The sequence below is a fragment of the Oryza glaberrima genome, chromosome 6 (assembly GCF_000147395.1).
Source record: "Oryza glaberrima chromosome 6, OglaRS2, whole genome shotgun sequence".
NCBI lineage: Eukaryota > Viridiplantae > Streptophyta > Magnoliopsida > Poales > Poaceae > Oryza > Oryza glaberrima.
Genome location: NC_068331.1, coordinates 775,145 through 795,953, shown reverse-complemented (window position 1 = coordinate 795,953; position 20,809 = coordinate 775,145). Strand labels below are relative to the sequence as shown.

The 20,809-nt window shown below is 45.1% G+C and overlaps 3 protein-coding genes across 8 annotated transcripts; 2 read left to right on the top strand and 1 right to left on the bottom strand.

Annotated features, from left to right (window-relative positions):
• The first annotated feature begins 1,382 nt into the window (after positions 1-1,382).
• On the top strand, positions 1,383-11,048 carry LOC127776001 (putative acyl-activating enzyme 19). Of its 6 annotated transcripts, none has more exons than XM_052302321.1 (19): positions 1,383-1,678; positions 1,764-2,180; positions 2,580-2,776; positions 3,483-3,683; positions 4,419-5,129; positions 5,275-6,005; positions 6,273-6,348; positions 6,427-6,513; positions 7,305-7,348; positions 7,733-7,841; positions 7,921-7,980; positions 8,166-8,250; positions 8,505-8,569; positions 9,021-9,080; positions 9,196-9,240; positions 10,026-10,129; positions 10,206-10,575; positions 10,662-10,734; positions 10,826-11,048. In XM_052302321.1, exons 1-17 carry the CDS (start codon positions 1,432-1,434, stop codon positions 10,426-10,428), a joined length of 3,462 nt encoding a protein of 1,153 aa, XP_052158281.1. In that variant the 5' UTR covers positions 1,383-1,431; the 3' UTR covers positions 10,429-10,575; positions 10,662-10,734; positions 10,826-11,048. The 6 variants fall into 6 exon arrangements, with proteins under 6 accessions (XP_052158281.1, XP_052158282.1, XP_052158284.1 ...); XM_052302322.1 differs by having other exon boundaries at positions 10,662-10,749; XM_052302324.1 differs by having other exon boundaries at positions 10,654-10,734.
• A 553-nt stretch (positions 11,049-11,601) lies between these two features.
• LOC127776003 (uncharacterized) lies at positions 11,602-13,609 on the top strand. The gene has a single exon (XM_052302327.1). The coding sequence runs from the start codon at positions 11,720-11,722 to the stop codon at positions 13,151-13,153; it is 1,434 nt and encodes a 477-aa protein (XP_052158287.1). The 5' UTR covers positions 11,602-11,719; the 3' UTR covers positions 13,154-13,609.
• Positions 13,610-14,560: 951 nt separating this feature from the next.
• LOC127776046 (cellulose synthase-like protein D2) lies at positions 14,561-19,764 on the bottom strand. The gene is made up of 4 exons (XM_052302361.1): positions 19,399-19,764; positions 18,006-18,993; positions 16,883-17,690; positions 14,561-16,619 (listed from the first exon to the last, which is right to left on the bottom strand). Exons 2-4 carry the CDS (start codon positions 18,947-18,949, stop codon positions 14,862-14,864), a joined length of 3,510 nt encoding a protein of 1,169 aa, XP_052158321.1. The 5' UTR covers positions 18,950-18,993; positions 19,399-19,764; the 3' UTR covers positions 14,561-14,861.
• Between the last annotated feature and the right edge of the window lie 1,045 nt (positions 19,765-20,809).

Below are 20,809 nucleotides of genomic sequence, written 5' to 3'. Positions count from 1 at the left end.
AATCTGTACACGAAAGTTAGTATTCTTTTAAATTCTTAGTGCGTGTGTTACTATGTTCATTCTGGTTATGGAAGAAGATTCTCATTCTGATTCGAAAAGAAGATTTTGCACTTGATTTATTTAAACTATAAACTTGCAACTTAAAAGTTGCATACAATTTCGAGAGGAATAGCTGAAGAGAAAGCAAAATTACAGCATTATTCAGATATCGCCCAAGTGCGTAAGCCAAGTTCGAAGGCGTATTTTAGAAGCAGCAGCGAAAGCGGTTTTGGCGTCCACGCGTGCTCTCTCCCCTTTCGAACCAAAGCTAGTTCCCTCTTCTGGTCTTGGAGAGAATTTTCACTATATGCCACTCAATTCGCAGCACTATCAGCTTTTGCCACTCAGTTCGTCACACTTTCAGAATATACCATCGAGGATGCAAATTGTTTCATTCCGTACCACTCCGTCCATCCAATGTGGCATCCGTCAATCGGTCCATGCAAGCGCCATCGTTCGTCCATCGGGCGGGGAGCAGCTTGTCGGTCCTCCCCGCGTGCGCCGCCAGCTGTTGAGTTCCTTCCTGCACGCGGCGTCGGCTGCCGTCGAAGTGGACAAAGGAGTCGGAGTTCCCGCGCTGCCGACGAGGGCATTCATCTCCTCCGGCGCGCACTCGCCGCTCCGGCCGCGCAGCACGCACCCAACGGCCCCATCCTTGTGTCACTAGCACCCTCCTCGTCCCCATATCGCATCGCTCTGACCATGGTCACGAGCAAGAACAACATGCTCACAAGCAAGAACACCCCATGAACGCTATGAAGTAATGTGTGCATGCTCGCTGATAATGTCCAGGATGTTGAGGCCATGCATTGGAGAAGCGACCGACGCGGCTGGACGACTGGACCTCGTTGGCCAGCACGCTGCGTGTGAGGGGACCCCGCCGGCCAATGCCGTGCGCGAGGAGTAACTCGTCGATGGCGGCCGAACATCCCAATGAGACCATCGGGAGTACCTCGGTAGCTGGCGGTTCTCGATGGCGACCGGATGCGTATGCTGGGCAAGACATCGACTGCTGATGGCTTACGCGAGGAGGAGCTCGCCGACGGCGGCCACCCATGGAGGACCTCGGCGGCCGGCTGCGCTCGACGGCAGCCAGATACGCGTGTGTACGTCCTTGCTGGCCGGCAGCGCGTTGGGAGGACCTCGTCGGCCGATGGGACGAGCGAGCTGCTCCCCGCCCGATGGACGAACGACAGCACTTGCACGGACCAATTGACGGGTGCGGCATCGATGGACGGAGTGTCACGGAATAAAACAATTCGCGTCTCTGGTGGTATGTTCTGAAGGTGTTACGAATTAAGTGGCAACAGCTGAAAGTGCTGCGAATAGGATGGCATATACTGAAAATTCTCGGTCTTGGAAGGCGAGGGAAACCTCGCTGGCAGCGGCGGAATGGCGGCCGAGGCGGCGGCGGCGAAGGAGGAGGAGCCGTGCTGCATCTCCCACGCATTCGACCGCGCCGCCCGCCGGAACCCTACCGGCCTCGCCGTCATCCATGCGGCCTCCTCCTCCTCCTCCGGCTCCGACAGCGAGCGCCGCTTCACCTGCGCCGACCTCCTCGCCGCCGTCTCCACCCTCTCCCGCCACATCGCCGCGGAGCTCAGCTCGTCTACCTCCCGCCACCGTGATGAATCGCCTGGTGAGTGAGCGGTGACTTGGTTCGTGTTTTTTTTAATTAACTCGTAGTTTCGTCCTCTGATCGAAGGGGGAATTTGGAACCCTAGGCTGTTCGGGTCGCCCCGTGGAAGCCGCCGCAGCGCCTAGGGTTGTGGGGGTTTACGCCTCGCCTTCGGTGGAGTACATCGCCGCCGTCCTCGCCGTGCTCAGATGCGGGGAGGCGTTCCTGCCGCTGGACCCATCGTGGCCAGAGGAGAGGATTCGATGGGCCACCTCGTCGTCGAATGCGGTGCTCGTTGTATCATCAGGGGGTTTGGGAGCAGCTCATGTGTTTGCGAGCAGCTCTTGCTCTGTTATTCACATGGACGACGACTTATGGCAAGTGTTTGAGGATGAAAAGGGTGGGATTGGTCGAGATGAGCTTGCTTGGCCGTGCGAGTGCAAGAAGCCGAGGGAGTTCTGCTACGTGATGTTCACATCTGGTTCCACTGGAAAACCCAAAGGTGTTTGTGGAACAGAGAAAGGTAACATCACTGCACCTTGCTGCTGGTTCACTGTTTCTTCTATGCTATCATTTAGAAATTTTGCTTCTGACATGGCAAAGGAATTGGTTGACATGTCTCTAGATGCTCTTCTTGAGAAAGAGTAGTTTAGTATACTGCCGTGATGGCTATCTTATGCCAATGTTTACAATATCCAAAATGCTAGCCTAAGCCCAAATGTTTACTATGCCAAACTGCAGGCATAGAGTATCTGAAATTACATGGTAGCAAAAATATATGTTACCAGCGAAACATTAAATGGCTCATATTTTTTTATCTTTTGCTTTGTAATTTCTTATTTAAGGTCTGTTAGATTGTCTTTCTAGGTTTGGATTGGGCGGACAGCTCATTAAGATCTCTTATTTTGCTATTATTCCTTAGGTCTTCTGAACCGCTTTTTGTGGATGCAAAGATGGAAACCTCTATGTTCAGATGACCTGTTATTGTTTAAGACATCTGTCAGCTTTGTAGACCATCTGCAGGAGTTCCTTTCTGCTGTGTTGACTTGCACAACACTTGTCATTCCTCCTCCTAATGATTGGAGAGCTAATCCAGCATCCTTGGCCAACTTGATTAAGGTTACCTAGTTTAATCATTGTTTTGGTGGAAATATTGCTATTCTTTTTTAATGAAATAGTAGGGGAGAGAGAGTTATGCTTTCATTGTCCAATTTGTCTTCTCCATAAAACATTATATCCAAGGCTTCTGCTTGTTGAAATAAATTGCAGTAGCGTTCGAAAACAGCATCTCTGATGAATTTTGCAAATATAGTCCTTTTTGTAGCAGTCATTTTGAAATTTTGAATTACAATTTAGTGGGGCAAACTAGGATGAAAGTGGACTGTGCACATGTTGGCACGGTTGTACACTAATTTGCGATAAATAGGCTTACCTTTTCATTTTCCTTACATTTTCGCAGTTAGGATTTCTTTTTCTAATACAAGTTATATTTGCTTAATTGTGTCCAAAAGTGGGTAAAATTTAATGTATATTAGTACATTTTTGTCCTCTTTCAAATATCATTGGAAAGAGCTACTGCTAAGAGATATAGTTCTACATTATTCTTCTTCCGTAGCAAAACAGTAATTTTAGGATGCTACCAATGTTGACAGAATTGGTACTATAGTTTCTGGCTCTTGTCTATTTTAGAGTCAATTGCTTTGATAAAAAAAGTAGCAACTCATATAATGGGATTTTCATGGTAAATCAATACATATTACGATTATAGCTATTACGCCATGTTCTTCTTGGTGGGCCTGATTTTTTTTTTCTAATTTTTTCTTAGGCATATGGTATATCAAGGATGAATTTGGTTCCATCATTGATGGAGATAATACTACCTTCCCTGGAGAAAAATCTTTCATGGGGACATAACCCGCTTAAGATGCTAATATTTAGTGGCGAGAATCTATCCATATTGTTGTGGAAGAGAGTGCATGAAATTCTGCCAGAGACTACTATTGTAAATCTGTATGGAACGACAGAGGTGAGAAAATTAACCACTTGCATTTCATATTATGTTATCTTTGTTTTAATAATGTATTCTTATAATCATATGGTTTACACCATTTATCTTACTGGCTTCTGGCGATCAAAATCAACAGTACATTGGCCGGCCATCTGGCTTGACTTCTCCTAAAATAAATATTGGTGAAAACTGATTTGTACCGCATCTTTTCCATGCACACAGAATTGAGAGCATGACTTGTGTCATCTTTACTAGTGTTAGCATAAATTACAGTAAAATATTCTTGCAATATTAAGCTTGTGACCATGAGTGGTAATTCATGGTTTGGTTGCACATCATTTCCTAACCATCATTTTACTGATTCCTGTTATACTAAAACTTTAAGGGAGTTATGATGAAGAGCACATGTGCCATAAGGGTTGAGTAGTTAAATTCTCTTACACCTTTTTATTCAACATGAATCAAACTTGATATTTGCTTCATGATAATTTAAATTGGTCTTGAATTATGATATGAAAATTGAAAAGGTACAGTTAGTGTTCCATTCTGAAACACGTGTTACGGTGTTAGGTAACTCGTGTAGCAATATAGCGTACTTATCATTACTTGGTATATGAAGGCCATCGAACTGTGATCTTGAAACTAGCATGTTTCATTTATGCTATATTTGTCCTGTTCTCCTCATGCAAGGAGCTGAAATGGCAGTGGTGATATTTCTTCTTTAGCTAATCAAATGTTGCGCTTGTGATTCAGGTTTCTGGTGACTGTACATTTTTTGATTGCACAGATCTGCCTATACTTTTAAAGCGAGAAGAATTAACTAGTGTACCAATTGGATTTCCTATTTCAAATTGTGAAGTTTGTATTGCAACCGACGCCGAGGTAGCAGATGAAGGAGAAATGCATGTCACTGGAGCATGTTTATTTGCTGGATATTTAGAAGAGTCCATGGCGAGTAATCACACTGAAGACAATGGAAGTTCAACATACTACAGAACCGGTGACTTTGCTCGACGCTTAAAGAGTGGTGAATTTATTTTCCTTGGGAGAAAGGACCGTACTGTAAAAATTTATGGGCAGCGTTTTTCACTGCAGGAAGTGGAATCTACCTTAAATGAACATCCAGATGTCAGTGCTGCTGCTGTTACTTTTCAAAATAATGAATTTCTGGATTTTAGGGCATACCTGGTGCTTAAGAGTAGCACCGCATCTGTGGAAGACTGTCAGCGGCGTAAAAGATACAAATCTTCTGAAGTTATCATGCCATCAATTCGAAGTTGGCTCATAATGAAGCTTCCACCAGCCATGATTCCAAGGTTTTTCCTTCCCATGGAATCATTACCTCTGACTTCTTCAGGAAAGATTGATTATATGAAGCTATCAAGCTTGAAGTGTGCCTTGGAGTCCTGTGAAACTGAAACTGAAAGAATTACAGTTAATCCACATTTGCAAGTTATCAAAAAGGTCTGTTCAAGCACTCTCTTGTTTTTACCATCTACTCTACTGTTAATTTTGTTTCTGTTTGTTTCTCTTTGGAGCTATTGTATTCTTTGAGTATTCATTATTATAATGATCATTTTTTACTGATGTCATCTCTTATCTACTGTAGGCATTTTCTGATGCCTTACTTGTTGATGAAGTTTCCGAGTTTGATGATTTCTTCACCTTGGGTGGTAATTCAATTTCTGCTGCGCACGTAGCCCACAAGCTGGAGATTGACATGAGGATGCTTTATATATATTCCACCCCTTCTAAGCTCTTGGATGCTTTATTTACAAAGCACGGTTGTTTACTTTCTTCTAGTCATGAGCCTCACCCTAAGAAGGGATTGGACATATCTTCCAGCATACATAGCTCATTTAATCCGATCGCTACAAGTGTAGATGATAACTTTCCTGAAGTAAAAGCACATATAAATGGAGATGGAGAGTGTGCACATGATGCCATTTCAGGGAATTATGCAAATGAAGTAGATGGCCAGCTTAACAGAAATGTGCCTTTATCTAATGATAGATACCAGACAAAATCCCTCTTGTTGGATACATGCTCAAATGACAGAAACAGTGTCGATGTCAGTCCATGGATCTTGAATTTTTGTTTAGTAAAGAAATGGTCTATTGGACGTTGCAATAGATTTATGCATGGATACGAAGATAAGCTGCAAATTGAAGATGTTTGCTCATATGTTCCCTACAACAAAAGAGGTTATCTTCAGGCCCTTTGGAACATTCCTCTCGGTTCATGTGTTGACGCGTCACCTTTGCTTGTCTCCAACAATGGCATGCTGAGTATATTTATCGGGTCCCATTCACACAGATTTCTCTGCATTGATGGCTGTAGGTGAGTTTTCCTTGTTGCAAGGAGTTTTTTTTTTATCTTAACTAGTCATTGTTTCTTTTGCTTTTCCTGATTTACTTTGAAGTTGAATCTAGAACAATCTAATGTGCCACATACGCTCTAATGTTCTTATGAAATGGCATGTTGTGTATTTAATATAAAGTAATTTATTATTGATTTGTTTCATTTTAATTTGATTCAATGAAGTATTTAGGTTCTGACCTTTGCATACTAACTGTTGTTTGAACTTGCTCCCAACATAATATGAAGTGGTTCTGTGAGGTGGAGTGTCAAATTGGAAGGACGTGTAGAGTGTTCTGCTGCTATAACAGGTGACTTTTCAGAGGTAACTCAACAATAAACACCAGCACGAATTCACTTAGCATTCTTGCAGCCAGTTCATGGTAGTACATCTTTTGGGCAGGTTGTAGTTGGATGTTATAAAGGGAAAATCTACTTCCTTGATATGTTAACTGGAAAACAAGCTTGGACCATTCAGACTGATGGAGAGGTACAGCTGCTGCAATTTTCTCATTCAAGACATCTTTTAAGCCTTATAGTGACATAGAAGTTGTACTTTCATTTCAGAATAATACCGAAATGACGCTGAACTGATTATTATAAATTATAGATATACTCCTAGTAAACTTAGGGTTTCGGGTATAATCCCTGTTATATTTTCATATTATTGAAGTGGCTATACTGTAACTCCCTAATTGCTAATGGTAAATAATAAGATAAGGGGACATTTATGTAGATTGTAGAAGTTCCTCCCATTAAGCATCAGCTGGAAAGATATATAGTGGCAGGTGTCTATCTCTTCTTAAAGAAAGAGCATCCAAAAAGGTGCCTTCATTTAATTGATTTATTACGGACAGTACTTTATTTTTCGTGAAATCAAGGGTTTGTACTGCCTAATAAGTCTTAATGTCTTGCTATATTGAGGCTTATGAGTCCTTTTTATTGAGTTTATTTCAGTTTTTTCCTACTATTAACTAGCAACATGCTATTGGGTGTTACAACGAATGCAAGTAAAATAGTAAATGCATTAGAAGAGTGACACACATGTCTACGCATATCTAGCCATGCAAGTTGGGGATGGAAGTAGGCAAAGCAGTCTCGAAGTTATGCCATGACTAGTTATTAGTTCTGTTGGATTTTGTTCCAACAAGTTCAGTATGGCTTTGATGCTGAACTTTCGAAAAACAATATGCTATTATTCTCCTGGTCACTATCACCTCACAGAATGTTGTCACTGTTCATGTCTCACAATCTCAGATTGAGGTATCTATCTTCTCGCAGGTAAAAATGCAACCGGCTGTGGACATGATAAGGAACTTAATATGGTACCATTTTACTCTTTCATCCATAGTACATTAGTACTCGTTATCCTTTGCACTTTATACTTTTTCTCTGGTCTGATCAAAGCATGTTTGTTCCAATAATAGCCTCTCTACTTTCAACTAGAATGTGGTAGTCATGTAAGGGGGCTTATGGCATTCTAGTCTTAGTCTAGTGTTTTGTCATGGCAATACATATGTTTGTCTTTGACCTCTTACCATACATCCAATTGGTGGTGTCTCGACTAACTTTACAGGATGATGAGAGGAACCAATACCAATAGTCTCTCATCCTATGTCCTCTTCGATCATACAGATGCATACCCTTACACAAAAGATGAGATTCAGCTGGTAGTTTTTTATTAATTCTATGTGGTTTATAATCTGCAGGTGTGGCTCTTATGACCACCATTTATATGCGTTAAATTACAAAGATCGTTGCTGCACTTACAAAATTTCTTGTGGTGGAAGCATTTATGGTTCTCCTGCTATAGACATGGTATTCTTCCTCACAGTATGGTTATTTATTTCATCTAGGCTATCCACAAATACTTTGTCATCTATATTGCTCCTTGCAGACACACAACATGATATATGTTGCATCTACGAGTGGCCTTGTGACTGCAATATCACTTGAGGTGAGTTTTAGTGTGATAACTTAAATTTAGGGAAAAAATACAGCCTTTTCCTTCTCATCGGTATTTCTTTCCTTCTTTGGGTTCCATGGGAGATGTCTTTGTGAACTTGGTGATATCAACGAAAACATCATTAGCAGCTTAATGTTTGAAGTATTCACTGGTTTGTGGTTTCTTTGTGGTAACAGGTATCGTCATTTAAGATAATTTGGCAATATGAAGCCGGGGCACCAATTTTCGGTTCTCTTGCTATACATCATCATGGTGGAAAAGGTAGTCCTCAAACATGTTGCAATGTGCATTGATATCCTTCAATATGCACTTGTGTTTTTATTATATTTCCTCACAAAAAAAGATTTAAAGAAATGCAATATGTACAGCGTACCACAGGATCAGTGAAAACTATATTATATATATAGTTTGGTAGTATATGTGTGTACACGGATCAAACATATTTTTATGATTCGATCAAATATATACTTTTATGGCATGCAGTTTTTGCTGATGATTGTAGTTGCAATTTACAGTTATCTGCTGCCTGGTGAATGGTCTGGTGATTGCATTGAACTCACATGGCTCTGTCGTTTGGAAGGTGCAACAGCTTTATACAGTACAGTTCTGCAATTGAATGACACATCATGGATGTAGTTGTTGATCATCTGTAAAATACTAGTGGAAATTCATTATTCGTATTTGGTCAAATTTATAAGCAGGTGTCATTAGAGCACATATAAACTGAGTACCTCTTATGATAGCTATGGCAGTATGCCACTATTAATTCTGCTGGTGCCAGCAAGTGGTGGGTTGGATAAATGGGTTAGAAAATGGCTCCCATGTTAGGCAAATGGGGTTGGGCTTGGGTCTAGTGCCATGTGAGCAGGAATTGGTGTAATGCCAGATGATATTTTGGTTGGTTAGGCTTATAAAAAAAATCAAGCTTAGATTACCAAAGTAAATCCAGTTTTATTGTGGTGTGCCCTGGTGCTTTCTAAACACATTGATGTTGCTTTCAACAATGTAGTAACTAATTTTTAAAACCACAGGCATCTGTTGGTGGTCCTATTTTTGCTGGTGCATGTTTGTCATCTGGCCTTCCTACTCAGGTATGGTATCAATTTATGTGTCTTTTCATTGACTAATGATCAAAAGTTACATCTGTAGCTTATGGAGTTCCATGTGAAGTGTAGTGAAAATCTTTTACATATATGTCATTTGCAGGTGTTGATACCTTCCCGTGACGGAAGATTATACTCTTTTGATACTGTAAGTTTTGATCTCCTGAATTTTGAACCTCTTATGTGAGCAGAACTTTAGCATAGAGTAATGAATTATGCATGGTATTGCATGAATGCTGCACCATACAATAACTCTGTATTTAAACAACAGTTTCAAAATATATTTGGTGCTCGTGTTTTCAAACACAACACACCCGAATTACAATTACTGATCATTGGACACCTCTCACTGCCATGCTCCTGTACTTGTTTCCTGATGCTAATTTAGCCATTTCAGGGAGTCCTCAACGTAAGGGATGGTCAATGAAACTAATTTTAGAAAGGGATTATCTGTTAATTAAAACAGAACTCTTCAATCGTTGAACTGTGTCATAATGTGTTTCTAAATAACCAGAAAAACAAAAGGGTATCTTCACAATTGATTGGTACCTAGCAATTTATTACAATTCTGATTCCCATCTTTTAGCAAAGACTAGCAAATTGCATGTGCACTGCAACAGCAAAAAATAAGTCATGTTGTGCACACTCATTCTTTGAAGAATCTGCAAACTGGCCCTTTCCAATTCCTTTTAACTATACGGATTACTTCCCTACATACTTATCAGGTCTTACCAAACAAATATTAACATCATTTTGCTTAGACATGCTTCTTGTGGGGGCCGTTTGAATTTAGTGAGCACGTATGTTTCACCGAGGAGGAGGCCCCATATGTCAGCGATATAGGTGGTGGTGGCAGATTCACTTCCACCACCACTACTACCTTTTAAAGTAGTGTAGAATACAGGTAGTGGAGTGATTTTTTTTTTCTTACAGACATCTGGTGCTCTTCTTTGGAAATATGAAGTTGGAGACCCTATTACCGCATCTGCTTTTGTCGATGAAGTGTTAACAGCAACCTCACCTGGAGCATCTGAAAGGTATTTCATATATTGATAACATAGTTACGCAGTGATCATGTATCAAGAAAATGACCACACCTTTTCTTATATATAGATTCGCTTGTATCTGCACGAGTTCGGGACAGGTCCATGTCATTAGGATTAGAGCTGATGCTAAGGAAGAGAAAGTTAATGGAAGTATTTGTAATGACTTGGTGCAAGGATTTGCTGCAATAGATCTTCCTGGGGACATCTTCTCATCGCCCTTGATGGTTGGTGGACGCATCTTTGTTGGATGCAGAGATGATCAACTACACTGTCTCACAATCAGCTCATAGCTTCAAGCCTCTCACAATCAGCTCATAGCTTCAAGCCGCATAATTGGAGGGCAGATAGTTTGCTTCGCATTGCTGTACCGAGAGCTCAGCTAGTCAGCATCATATCCATCCTGCTATGATTATACAACGAGAACATTTTCCCTCCTGGTAAGACGCACATCATTTACTGTTCTGAGTGCAATGTTTACTTTTGAAGTAGTCTTCTGAACTAGCCAACAATGGAAGAATTGCAGAAGCTGCTGGTCTTCCTGCAAATTAGCAACAGTGAAGAAGTGCAAAATGAAACAGGACGACGTATGGACTCCGGTAACTAGGCACAAGGTTTTGAACGTCAAAAATTCAATTTCACAACATGAGTGTTTTCCCCATATGTAAAACCACTTCCGTTACTCTGCAGGGCTATCAAGCAGCCGCTGCTTACTTCAGTTATGCATTCTTAAGGCTGTGATTTGACCAAACAAACTACACACACAACTGGGGTCTTGTTCAGCTTTGCCTTACCCGGGCAGCTTGGTTTAGGGATGCAAATGGCCCGTATTAATTAAGGCCTGTTGGGTTTAGAGGAATTTCGCGGGAATTTTTAAGGAATTGAATTGTTTGCTGTGTAAATCATGTAAAAATTTCTGCTTTTCGAAGGAGCCCTTATCGGGGGAATCCTTGCTGCACGGGACCGAAGTCACCGAACCTCTGCTGTATTGGTGGTGACTGAGATGTTGTGCAGTATGCCAATTCGTCCTTGTGATTCAGATTAACCGTAAGCTCTCCAGTTCAAATGGTCTTCTCGTGGGCCTCTGTTTCAACAGCATTTTGGGTAGTCTCTACTCAAATCCGAGTACCATTTGCGACAACGCGCTGTAAGTTCGTTAAGTTGCTCCCAAAAATCCAAGGGTAGGGTCCGAATGATACTCAATGTGAGTACCATTTACGACAAAAAGGAAACGTTAAGTTGCACCCGAAATCTAAATGTTTATGTAGTAGTATAGTATACACTAGTAACTTGCTAACCAACTCGTTCGCAATTCACAAAGTGCTAAAGGGTAGCACAAAGAGAGAGAGTAGAAGCAAGCGAATGCAAAAGAATTAAAGAAGCCTTTATAAGAAGAGAAGGCCAAGCTTGTGTTGGGTTGGCTAGGTAGCAGCAGTCCAAGGCCCACCAAAGCCCACACCAAATAGAATAGCAGCCTCTCTCCATCTCTCTCACACACTCAACTCAACTCGACTCAACCAAGCCAGGTTGAGGCGGCGCGGCGACCAAACCCCCACACCCGCAACCACCCACCACCCGCCGCCGATGCCCGGCGGGCCCTCCCGCGCCGCCGATGCGGACGACGACGACGACGAGCTCTCGCGCCTCCTCTCCCTGGCCGAGGCCGACCTCGACGCCGGCCGCCTCCGCGCCGCGCACAAGCACGCCCGCCGCGCCGCCCGCCTCGACCCGGACTCCACCCGCGCCTCGCTCCTCCTCACCGCCGTCTCCGTCCTCGCCGCCGACGACTCCTCCCACCGCGCCACCCTCCTCCTCCCCGACTCCCCCCACTCCCAGGCCTCGCCCCTCTCACCCTCCGCCCTCCGCCGCCACTACAAATCCCTCTCCAAATCCCTCCGCTCCGCCCCGCCCTCCTCTTCCCCCGCCGTCTCCTCCGCCGTCAAGGAGGCGCTCCGCCGCGCCGCCGACGCCTACGCCGCGCTCGCCAACCAGGCCGCCGCCCCCGTCCCGCCCACCTTCTGGACGGCCTGCGCCGGCTGCCGCCTCCTCCATGAGTTCGACCGCAAGTACGTCGGATTCCGCCTCATGTGCCCCTCCTGCCGCCGCACCTTCCTCGCCTCCGAAGTGCCCCCTCCGCCGGAGGCTGAGGCGGAGGCGGAGCCAGACCCGCTGCCGCCGGCTAAGAAGAAGCCCAAAACCCAGAAGCGTGAGATGACGCTCGCCGAGATGCAGCTCCAGCTCTCCAAGAAAAGAGCAACCAACAACTCATCCAGACTCGACGAGGATGACGACGATGACAATGACGATGACGATGAGGATGATGAGGAAGAGGAGCAGCAGCAGAACAACGACTCTGAGATGATGGATGTGGAGGACTCAGACTTCTACAACTTCGACGCCGACCGCTGCGAGAAGTGCTTCAAGAGAGGCCAGGTGTGGGCATTGTACGGTGATGATGACGGTATGCCTCGTCACTATGCGCTGGTGGAGATGATTACACCAGGGGGCCGATTCCGTGCACAGATAAGGTGGCTTGATCTCCAGCCAGATGGAGGGGAGGGGAAGCCATGTGGGGAGTTCAAGGTCGGGAGAACGGTCACCGTGCATTCAGTGAACATCTTCTCGCATCATGTCGCCTATGAGAGGGTGGCGAGGGAGGTGTACCGGATTTACCCCAAGAAGGGCTCGGTTTGGGCGCTCCATGGCGGAAAGGATGCCGATTCGGGGAGGCCAAAGTATGAGTTTGTGGTGTTCCTCAGTGGGTACAGTGACCTTTATGGTGCCAGCTTCGGCTACCTGGAGAAGGTGGAAGGTTTCAGGAGCATCTTTACCCGCCAGGATGTCGGTCGCTATGCTGTCCAGACCCTTCACAAGGGAGATATGGGGAAACTCTCGCATCAGATTCCGGCGAGGAGAGCGCCCAAGGGTGAAGGCTCAACCCTGCCTCCTACTGATTGCTGGGAGCTTGACCCTGCATCATTGCCTTCTGAGTTGCTGCATGACAATCAGCAGAAATAGCCGATGTGGTAACTTCGAGGAAGTATCTTAGCTGATAGGATTGTTCATACTGTAGAATTTGTCGGAGGTCATAGGTCTGTGGTGGTCTGCCTAGTGAAATGATCCGGTGATGCATTTGCTTCACCTGCTTTGGATGTATGTTCCTCCATGCTTATGGCTCCTCGTCAAGGTAGAGATTTAGATAGCGGGATACTTGTACCTGATGCTGTGTTCAATTCCACCATCAACAACTTGCAGTGCATGAAATGAATCATCTTTTGGTATTGATGGTAGACACTTCTCTGTTATAACTTATATGAATGATATTGAGGAAATTACTCTGCAATGTCCATGCTATCTGTTGCATTTCAACCAAACTAGTGTCTATCGTGGTGAGTTTTATGCATATAAAAGGGTGTAAATTTTTATCTGGAAGAAGCAAAAAGCAATGGTGGTTGCATCTAGCAAGTGGTGCCGGGAAGGCAGTAGAAACTGCTTGGCGTAGTCCAGTTTGGACAGTGAAAGTACAACCACGATGGATGAAATGTTGTGTGCCGGTCAATAGTAGCATACTTTTAAGTGATGCTTTGTTCAATTCCACCATCCACAAATTGCACTTCATGAAATAAATTATCTTTTGGTATTGATGGTAGACACTACTCTTATCACATGAATGATATTTGAGGAAATTACTCTGTAATATCCATGTTTTAGGTAGCATTTTAACCAAACCAGAGTTTTTCTTCTTCTGAAAGGTGCAAGCGTGGGGTAATTTTCATCGAGAAGAAGCAAAACTGCAAAAGCAATGGTGGTTGCTCTATGGTAGTATTGTGCAAGTTTTGCTGAGAGAAGGCAGTAGAAACTGCAAAAGCCAGTTTGGAAAGTGAAAGTAGAACGACAACGATGGATAAAATGTTGTGCTGATCAGTAGTAGTAGTTGGGAGTACTTTGTACTAGTAGATGACATGATTTTTCCTCTTTTCTTCAGTATCGTTTTCTTTCAGTTGTGACGTGTTTTTGAAAGCTCACACCGCTGTACGGTATAGTTGACCCAGCCAGTATGGCGTCAGTCAATTACAAGTAGTCACACCCAGAAAAAGAGGCGAATACTCCTTCAGACAATAATGATTCTCCAAAAATATCCATGTCAGAAGTCACAACTGAAAGCAATGCTAGCTAAAAGCAACACTCGAACAAACACAGCAAGAATTGGTCTTTGCCTTGCAGGCAGCACAAGCTCTGACCGTGTCATGCAACACTTTCTCTGCTACTACACCGTCAGAGAAATTTCCGTGTTGAAAAATACTAAGCCATTCTTACCTGCTCGTAACGACCAAGTGTAATGAAAAGGAAAGCATCAAGAATGATAGTACTACTGCAAAGTGAAGGATTAAGAGTAGACAAATGCAATACAAGTAGACAGCGCAGTTATGCAGAATGGAAGAGCTCCAAAGAAGTGCAGGAGTGCAACTCTGAACTTCCTAGTCTCCGAATTTTTGCAATTGATTGATGTTCAGGTCCAAACAGAACCTCTTCTCATTTTGGCACAAAAACGAACAAAAGAACTAGTATCATGCATGATTCATAATAGTATCATCTTGGACCCAAAAAAAAAAGAAAAACCTAAGTAAACATAGGTAAAGAATTTACTTGTCCAACAGCAAGGACAACTGCTACTGGGACCACTCTTATAATTCATCATACAAAAGGTTCATGTTCATGAGGAAGCTCAGGGGAACGTGAAGGAGCCGCCTATCTGCGAGTTCTGTGACGGCGGATTGATGGCAACCCACAGCAATGAGATGGTGATGGCAAGGAGGCCAGACCAGACGAAGACGATGGTCGGTGTTCGTCCTCTCCTTCCCATTAGCCCCTTGGCGAAGGGGTAAAGGTGAGCCAGCACCCAGAAGCTGAAGAACACGCCTCCGAGGAGCTTGCTCCACTGAGGGATTTCACTGTATATTGTCCTGCTGAACCCGACAGCGATGGCGATCAGGTTAACCATCATGATGACGATCGGTGGGATCATGAGTGATGTCCACTTGACGATGTAGAGATCAGCGAACTCGTCGTCTGCTTCATCTCCTCCAGATTTGGATGTCAGCGTGAAGGAGATCTCGATACCAGCTATCACCTTGAGAAGACCCTGAAGAACAGCAGCAAGATGGGCGCTAGTTCCTCCGATTAGCCAGAACTGCTCATTCCTCCACCATTCCTCCAAGCTGATGCCTGACCACTTGATCTCGAGCACCGCAAGCATGCACATTGTCAGAGTGATGACGAGCAGATAGGTCAGGAAGGTCACATTTAGCGTCCGCACAATGAACTGTCCCGAGAAGAGGGACAGGGCTGGCAGGAAGCAGTAGACAATGAGGAAGATTGATGTGAAGGGGTAAATGCCGACGTTCAAGTACGCAATCCTTTGAAGAAACTTCATCTTTCGGCTTGCAAGTAGTGCATTGTTGCGTGAGAAGAAGATTTCCACTGAACCAGTAGCCCACCGTAGCACCTGATGAAGACGGTCAGTAAGGTTGATTGGTGCAGTGCCACGGAAAGCATCACGTTTGGTGACACAGTAAACTGATTTCCATCCACGGTTGTGCATCCTGTAACCAGTGACCACATCCTCTGTGACTGAACCATAGATCCATCCAACACGCTGACCCCACTCAGTCTTATCTTCATACCAGCATGAGATGACACTGATAGCCTCAGCAACTGTGGAAGCATCAAGAAGGTCACGAGGGACGGTGAGAGCACCAGGAGGACGTCCATTTTTGACTCCAGGATGGTCAGCAAGAGGTCGCCCTTGGAATTCAGCAATTGGGATAGAGTTGATGAGGAAGTTTGAATTACCGAACTTCTTGGGAAATTGTGACATGTTCATTTCCTCATCATCAAAATCTGCCATTCTCAAAGCCTGCCTCTCTTCAGATGCAACTGTGGAAGTTTTAACCTTGCGCCTCTGGGGGAAGCAACAGCTGCAGCAACCACTATGTTCCTTGGAGCGGGGTGGGTCAAATCCATACAAAGCAATGCGACGGAAAAGACATCCAGTGCCGACATAGACTGGTCCCATGATACCATCAAGTGCACGCATGTTGACATCGAAGAAGACAGTGTTGTGGTTAGCATATCGATCTGATGGATCAATGCCCTCAAACCGTTGAGGGAACTGGACATAGCCAATACGGTCACCACCACGATCCATCATGAAGCACATGCCTTCACGGAAAGCTTGTGAGTTGTAAACATAGTGATCACAATCAAGGTTGAGGATGAAAGGTCCATTTGACATGACAGCAGATGAGCGGACCAACGCATTCATCGCACCAGCCTTCTTGTTGTGATCATAACCAGGACGCTTCTCTCGGGACACATAGACCAACATCGGCAAACGGATGTCAACCTCAGTGAAATCAAGAGGTCTGCCTTCTTCACCGCTGGTCCCATACAAGGGGTCATCACTAGGAGGTTTCAGCATTACCTGAACACAAAACGGCAATGATCAAACGGGTGGCATTTTCCTGGTTCACTATTACAAGATAGATAGAGGTAAGCCCCATAGAGATACTGCTAGATATTAAAACAGTGCAAAAGATGAGAATGCTTCTGCTCAAGGGAAAAAACAAAAATGAACAGTAATTATTTGTGCAAACGTGCAATACTGCTTATATGCAGCTAGCTAACTTGAGGGCATTGCAAGCCATATATGAAAATCAAGTTGAGAGGTGATGTAAGAATGTCTACCTGAATTATTCCAGCATGGTCACCCCGAGCATGCTCAGCAGATGGCTGAATCCAGGTACCAGGCCAATGCGTGCCATCAGCCATCCAGGTAGCTTTAGGGATTTTAACAGCCTCCACCACGTCATCGAGAGCAGCCTCTCGTTGCCGCTTCATGGCCTTGATTTCCTCCCTGGCATGATATGCATCGGAGCGGCGGCGGATTGAATCAGGCAAGCTATTGATCCTGACCTTGAACTCGTCGTACTCCCTCTTCACCCTTCTTCTGTCCTTGACAAAATCAGAACGGACCTTGTTCTTGTATGGGTCCCTCTTCAGATTAAAGTAGCTCTCTGGGTTGCGAGGCTCAATGTCATGTTTGCGACAGAAAGGAACCCACATGTTTGCAAAGCTAGCGGCTTCAGCCATTGCTTCAAATGTCAGGAGAGCGCCTCCATCATCAGAAACATAGCAAGAAAGCTTCTCAACAGGATAATCAGCAGCAAGGATGGACAGAATAGTATTCGCTGTGACCAATGGGGGTTCTTTTTCTGGATCAGCAGTAGAGACAAATATATCGAGCCCCGGCAGGTCAGATCTTCCGTTAGGATTTGATGGCGTCGGGGTCTCAAACTTATCTTTCAGGACAGCAAGGTCAGTTGCTCGGTTAACAGGGCACAACTTTGGCAGCTGATCCAAGAGCCAAGAGAGGCCAAACCAGAGTTCGCAAACAACAGACATGCCCCATAGCCACATTGCATCCTCATTCTTGTGCTTAATTCTCCATGCAAGGAATAGACCAAGAACAGCCATACGGATAAGAATAAGAAGCCTGCATGGAACAACCAAACTAAGGTTAGCATCTATAAACTGCATTATAAGATTAGCTATAATATTGTGTATTTGTTTGGAAGCTGGAGAGATCAGAGGAAATAGAACAGATCTAACAAGTCAGCTAACATATTTATCTATTGAGCAGAGATCTAACAGCTGGGAGTATATATCTACAAATCCAGGTTTGTTTTTTAGTTTCATTTCCAACACTAAACAAATCAAATGCATCTCAAAACAATATATTACTTTCTACCAGATCAACGGATCCAATCAGTCAAATGTGAGCACATGGATGGACATGTGAGCCATTCACCTGTATGGGCTAAGGACACCCGCAGGAATCTTGAGCTTGCGAGTGAGCGGCCTCCATGGCTTGCTCGTGAACTCTGCCGGCTGGCCGTCGCCTCCACCCAGCCCGCCGCCTCCGCCACCGCCACCGCCATTGTCGACCTCGTTCTCCTTGGGCCAAATGGCATTGCCATATCCGTAGGTCCCCTTGGTCTCGAACAGCCACCGATTGTGATCCCAATCGCCGGTCTGGCTCCTGGTCATGGCCTTCTGCGACCGCATTATCGACAGGCGCCTCTCCATCCTCGACGCCGGCAAGCCACCGGGCGGCGGAGGCAGCGACAGCGTCGGCCTCGCACCGACCACGTCGTCGAGCTCGGTGGCCTTGTAGGGGTCCTTGCAGCCGGGGCAGGCGCCGCCATTCTTGACGGCGTCGGCGAAGCAGTCGGCGCAGATCTTGAAGTCGCACTCGCAGGGGAGGATGTCGTCGCCGCGCTCGTCGCTCATGACCTTGGCGTCGCAGCCGTTGATGGCGCAGGAGGAGCCCTTGGCGCCGGCCATCTGCGGGTGGCTGGCCTCCGACTCGATCACCTTGTCCATGAGGTGCGCCCGCGTGACGCTGTTGAAGCCGCCGGTGAAGAGCGAGTTGGAGACGTACTGCTCCTCCACCCGCGCCGAGATGGCCGGGTCCATCGGCTGGTTGTCCGGCGTCGCCGGGATCGTCACGTGGTAGTTGAGGAACTCCTGCCCAGACTCCGGCGACATGTCGCCGCTGTTGCCGAGCTCGCTGTCGAGGTCGTCGCGGGAGTAGCTCACGTAGCGCCCCGAGTGGGTGCGGCGAGCGAACGTCACCATCGGTCGGTCGCCGCCGGCGACGGGGGCCTGAGCGCGGCCGTCCTCGCCGGAGTAGGACATGCGCGAGAGGCGGCTGCTGTTGCTGTGACGCAGGCCGCCGCCGTTGGAAGCCATGGCGGCGCCGCGCTAGCTTCTCTCAGATCACCTCACTTTCTGATCTGCGAATCGAAGGAAAAGAGCAAGTCTTTACCGCATCCGAGGATAAAAATGGCAGATTTGTGCTCGAAGATTCGATTCCAGCTTTTGAACACAAAGAAGCGTCTTTGGAAAGAAATCAGAATCAGACAGGCAGCGAGAGAATAGGCTGAAATCACGGGACCCAAACCCAAGATTCAAACTTAGGAAAGCAAAAGGGAAGAACAAATCTGAGCAGCAAAACCTGTCGCCATCGCCCACAGAACACGAAGCAAGAAGCATAAAAAAAATCGAATGGAATCCGAAGAGATAAATTGAGTGTTCACTCAACCCTAAATCCAACACCGCCGGCAAACGCAGACTGACCGATTCAAAAACCAGAGAACAGCCCACAGATTCATCGGATCAGATGGAAATGGCTTTCTTACCATGCGACCACTCGAATCAATCAAACTCGAGGAGGAGGAGTAAGAGAGATGGGAGTAATGGCGTGTGGTGTACTTGTTCTTCTTCTTGGGCCACAACACCGTATGAATGGAAAGACAATGAGCAATGGAAGGGGAAGGGATGCGAGTTAATGATGATAGACTACACGTATTAGCAATTGATGAGGAAGATTTGGGAAGCGAAGAGTGAGTACAAGTACTAGTGGTTTGGTGAAAGCTAAGCTCGGAGAAGATGACGACGAAGTCTCAAAGGAAGCAAGCGGCTGCTGCAGCGAGGAAGAATGAGTAGGAGGAGGAGGAGGAGGAGGCAGAGGAAATGGAAAAGGGCAGCACAAAGACGCGTGCTCACATGGGGATGGGGGAGACTTGGGAATGGGGAGCCAAAATATTTCAAACAAAAGGAGAGATTTTCTTTTCTTTTTTTTTGTTTTGAATATTTTTTTTAAAAAAATTAAACATTACAACGTAGATACTCACCCTTATGAACATACACATGCAACCCTATCCCTATAAGTATCTTCAAAGACTGAGCCGGCAAATCTGGAGATTGACGAAATCACCACATGCGTTTCGCTGTCGACAGATACGTTGCATACCACTGAAAGAACAAAGTCGTTAAATCCTGAGAAAATCGCTCGTATAAAGAGTCGAACCCAGATCAAAAGTGCTACACTGAACAACTTGTTTATGAGAGAAATTCTTCGTTTGTTTCTTTCTTTGTTTATTTATTTATTGTTGTGGTTTTTTCTTAATCTTAAAGCTTCTTTTTAATTGGCGGCTGCTGGCCTGCTGCTGCGTGCATATGCAGGAGGGGAAGAGCTGTACCAGGAAGGAAGCGCGTATTACAGGGTAGGATGCAGCTGGCCAGGTGACCAACAAACACCTGCCAGTGACGGTGAATTCTGCACAATTTTATTTTTTTTTGAATATCTGAATGATTCACGCGTTTTTTAAAATTTTAATGCCAGGCTCTAGGCATCAATTACTACCAAATCTGCCGTGAGTCCCCACCAGGGTTTTGCAAAATCACGCGGCTAATACGTGTAGTAAATCTTCTTATTTATTAAAACCGTGATATCTACACGGTTTTCATGGTTATCACAATAAACATCATATCTTGGAATGGCGATAATTTTATTTAAAATGGTTTGGTGAACTCGGGTCCCACTATATTAGGGTGATATGAAAATCTCACTATCAAAAGCACAGGTTTAAGCTTAACAACGAGCGGAGCGTGTCTGACTGAGCACGCACGGTTATTAGATCAATCAAACACACCAAACCCACTTTGCCGTAACAATCTGCATGCAGGTCATTTTTAAGTTTCACTTTATTTATTTACAAATGGATTGAAAGTTTAATACTCAAGATAGTGTCAGGAGATGATGGTGTG

Coding starts and splice junctions, on each gene's coding strand:
- LOC127776001 (XM_052302321.1), top strand. CDS start 1,432: ATGGCGGCCGAGGCGGCGGCGGCGAAGGAGGAGGAGCCGTGCTGCATC. Junction 7,981..8,165: donor TGACTGCAATATCACTTGAG/GTGAGTTTTAGT, acceptor TTGTGGTAACAG/GTATCGTCATTTAAGATAAT. Junction 8,570..9,020: donor ATGGCTCTGTCGTTTGGAAG/GTGCAACAGCTT, acceptor TTAAAACCACAG/GCATCTGTTGGTGGTCCTAT.
- LOC127776003 (XM_052302327.1), top strand. CDS start 11,720: ATGCCCGGCGGGCCCTCCCGCGCCGCCGATGCGGACGACGACGACGAC.
- LOC127776046 (XM_052302361.1), bottom strand. CDS start 18,949: ATGGCTTCCAACGGCGGCGGCCTGCGTCACAGCAACAGCAGCCGCCTC. Junction 17,691..18,005: donor GGTGTCCTTAGCCCATACAG/GTGAATGGCTCA, acceptor TGTTCCATGCAG/GCTTCTTATTCTTATCCGTA. Junction 16,620..16,882: donor ACCATGCTGGAATAATTCAG/GTAGACATTCTT, acceptor TTTTGTGTTCAG/GTAATGCTGAAACCTCCTAG.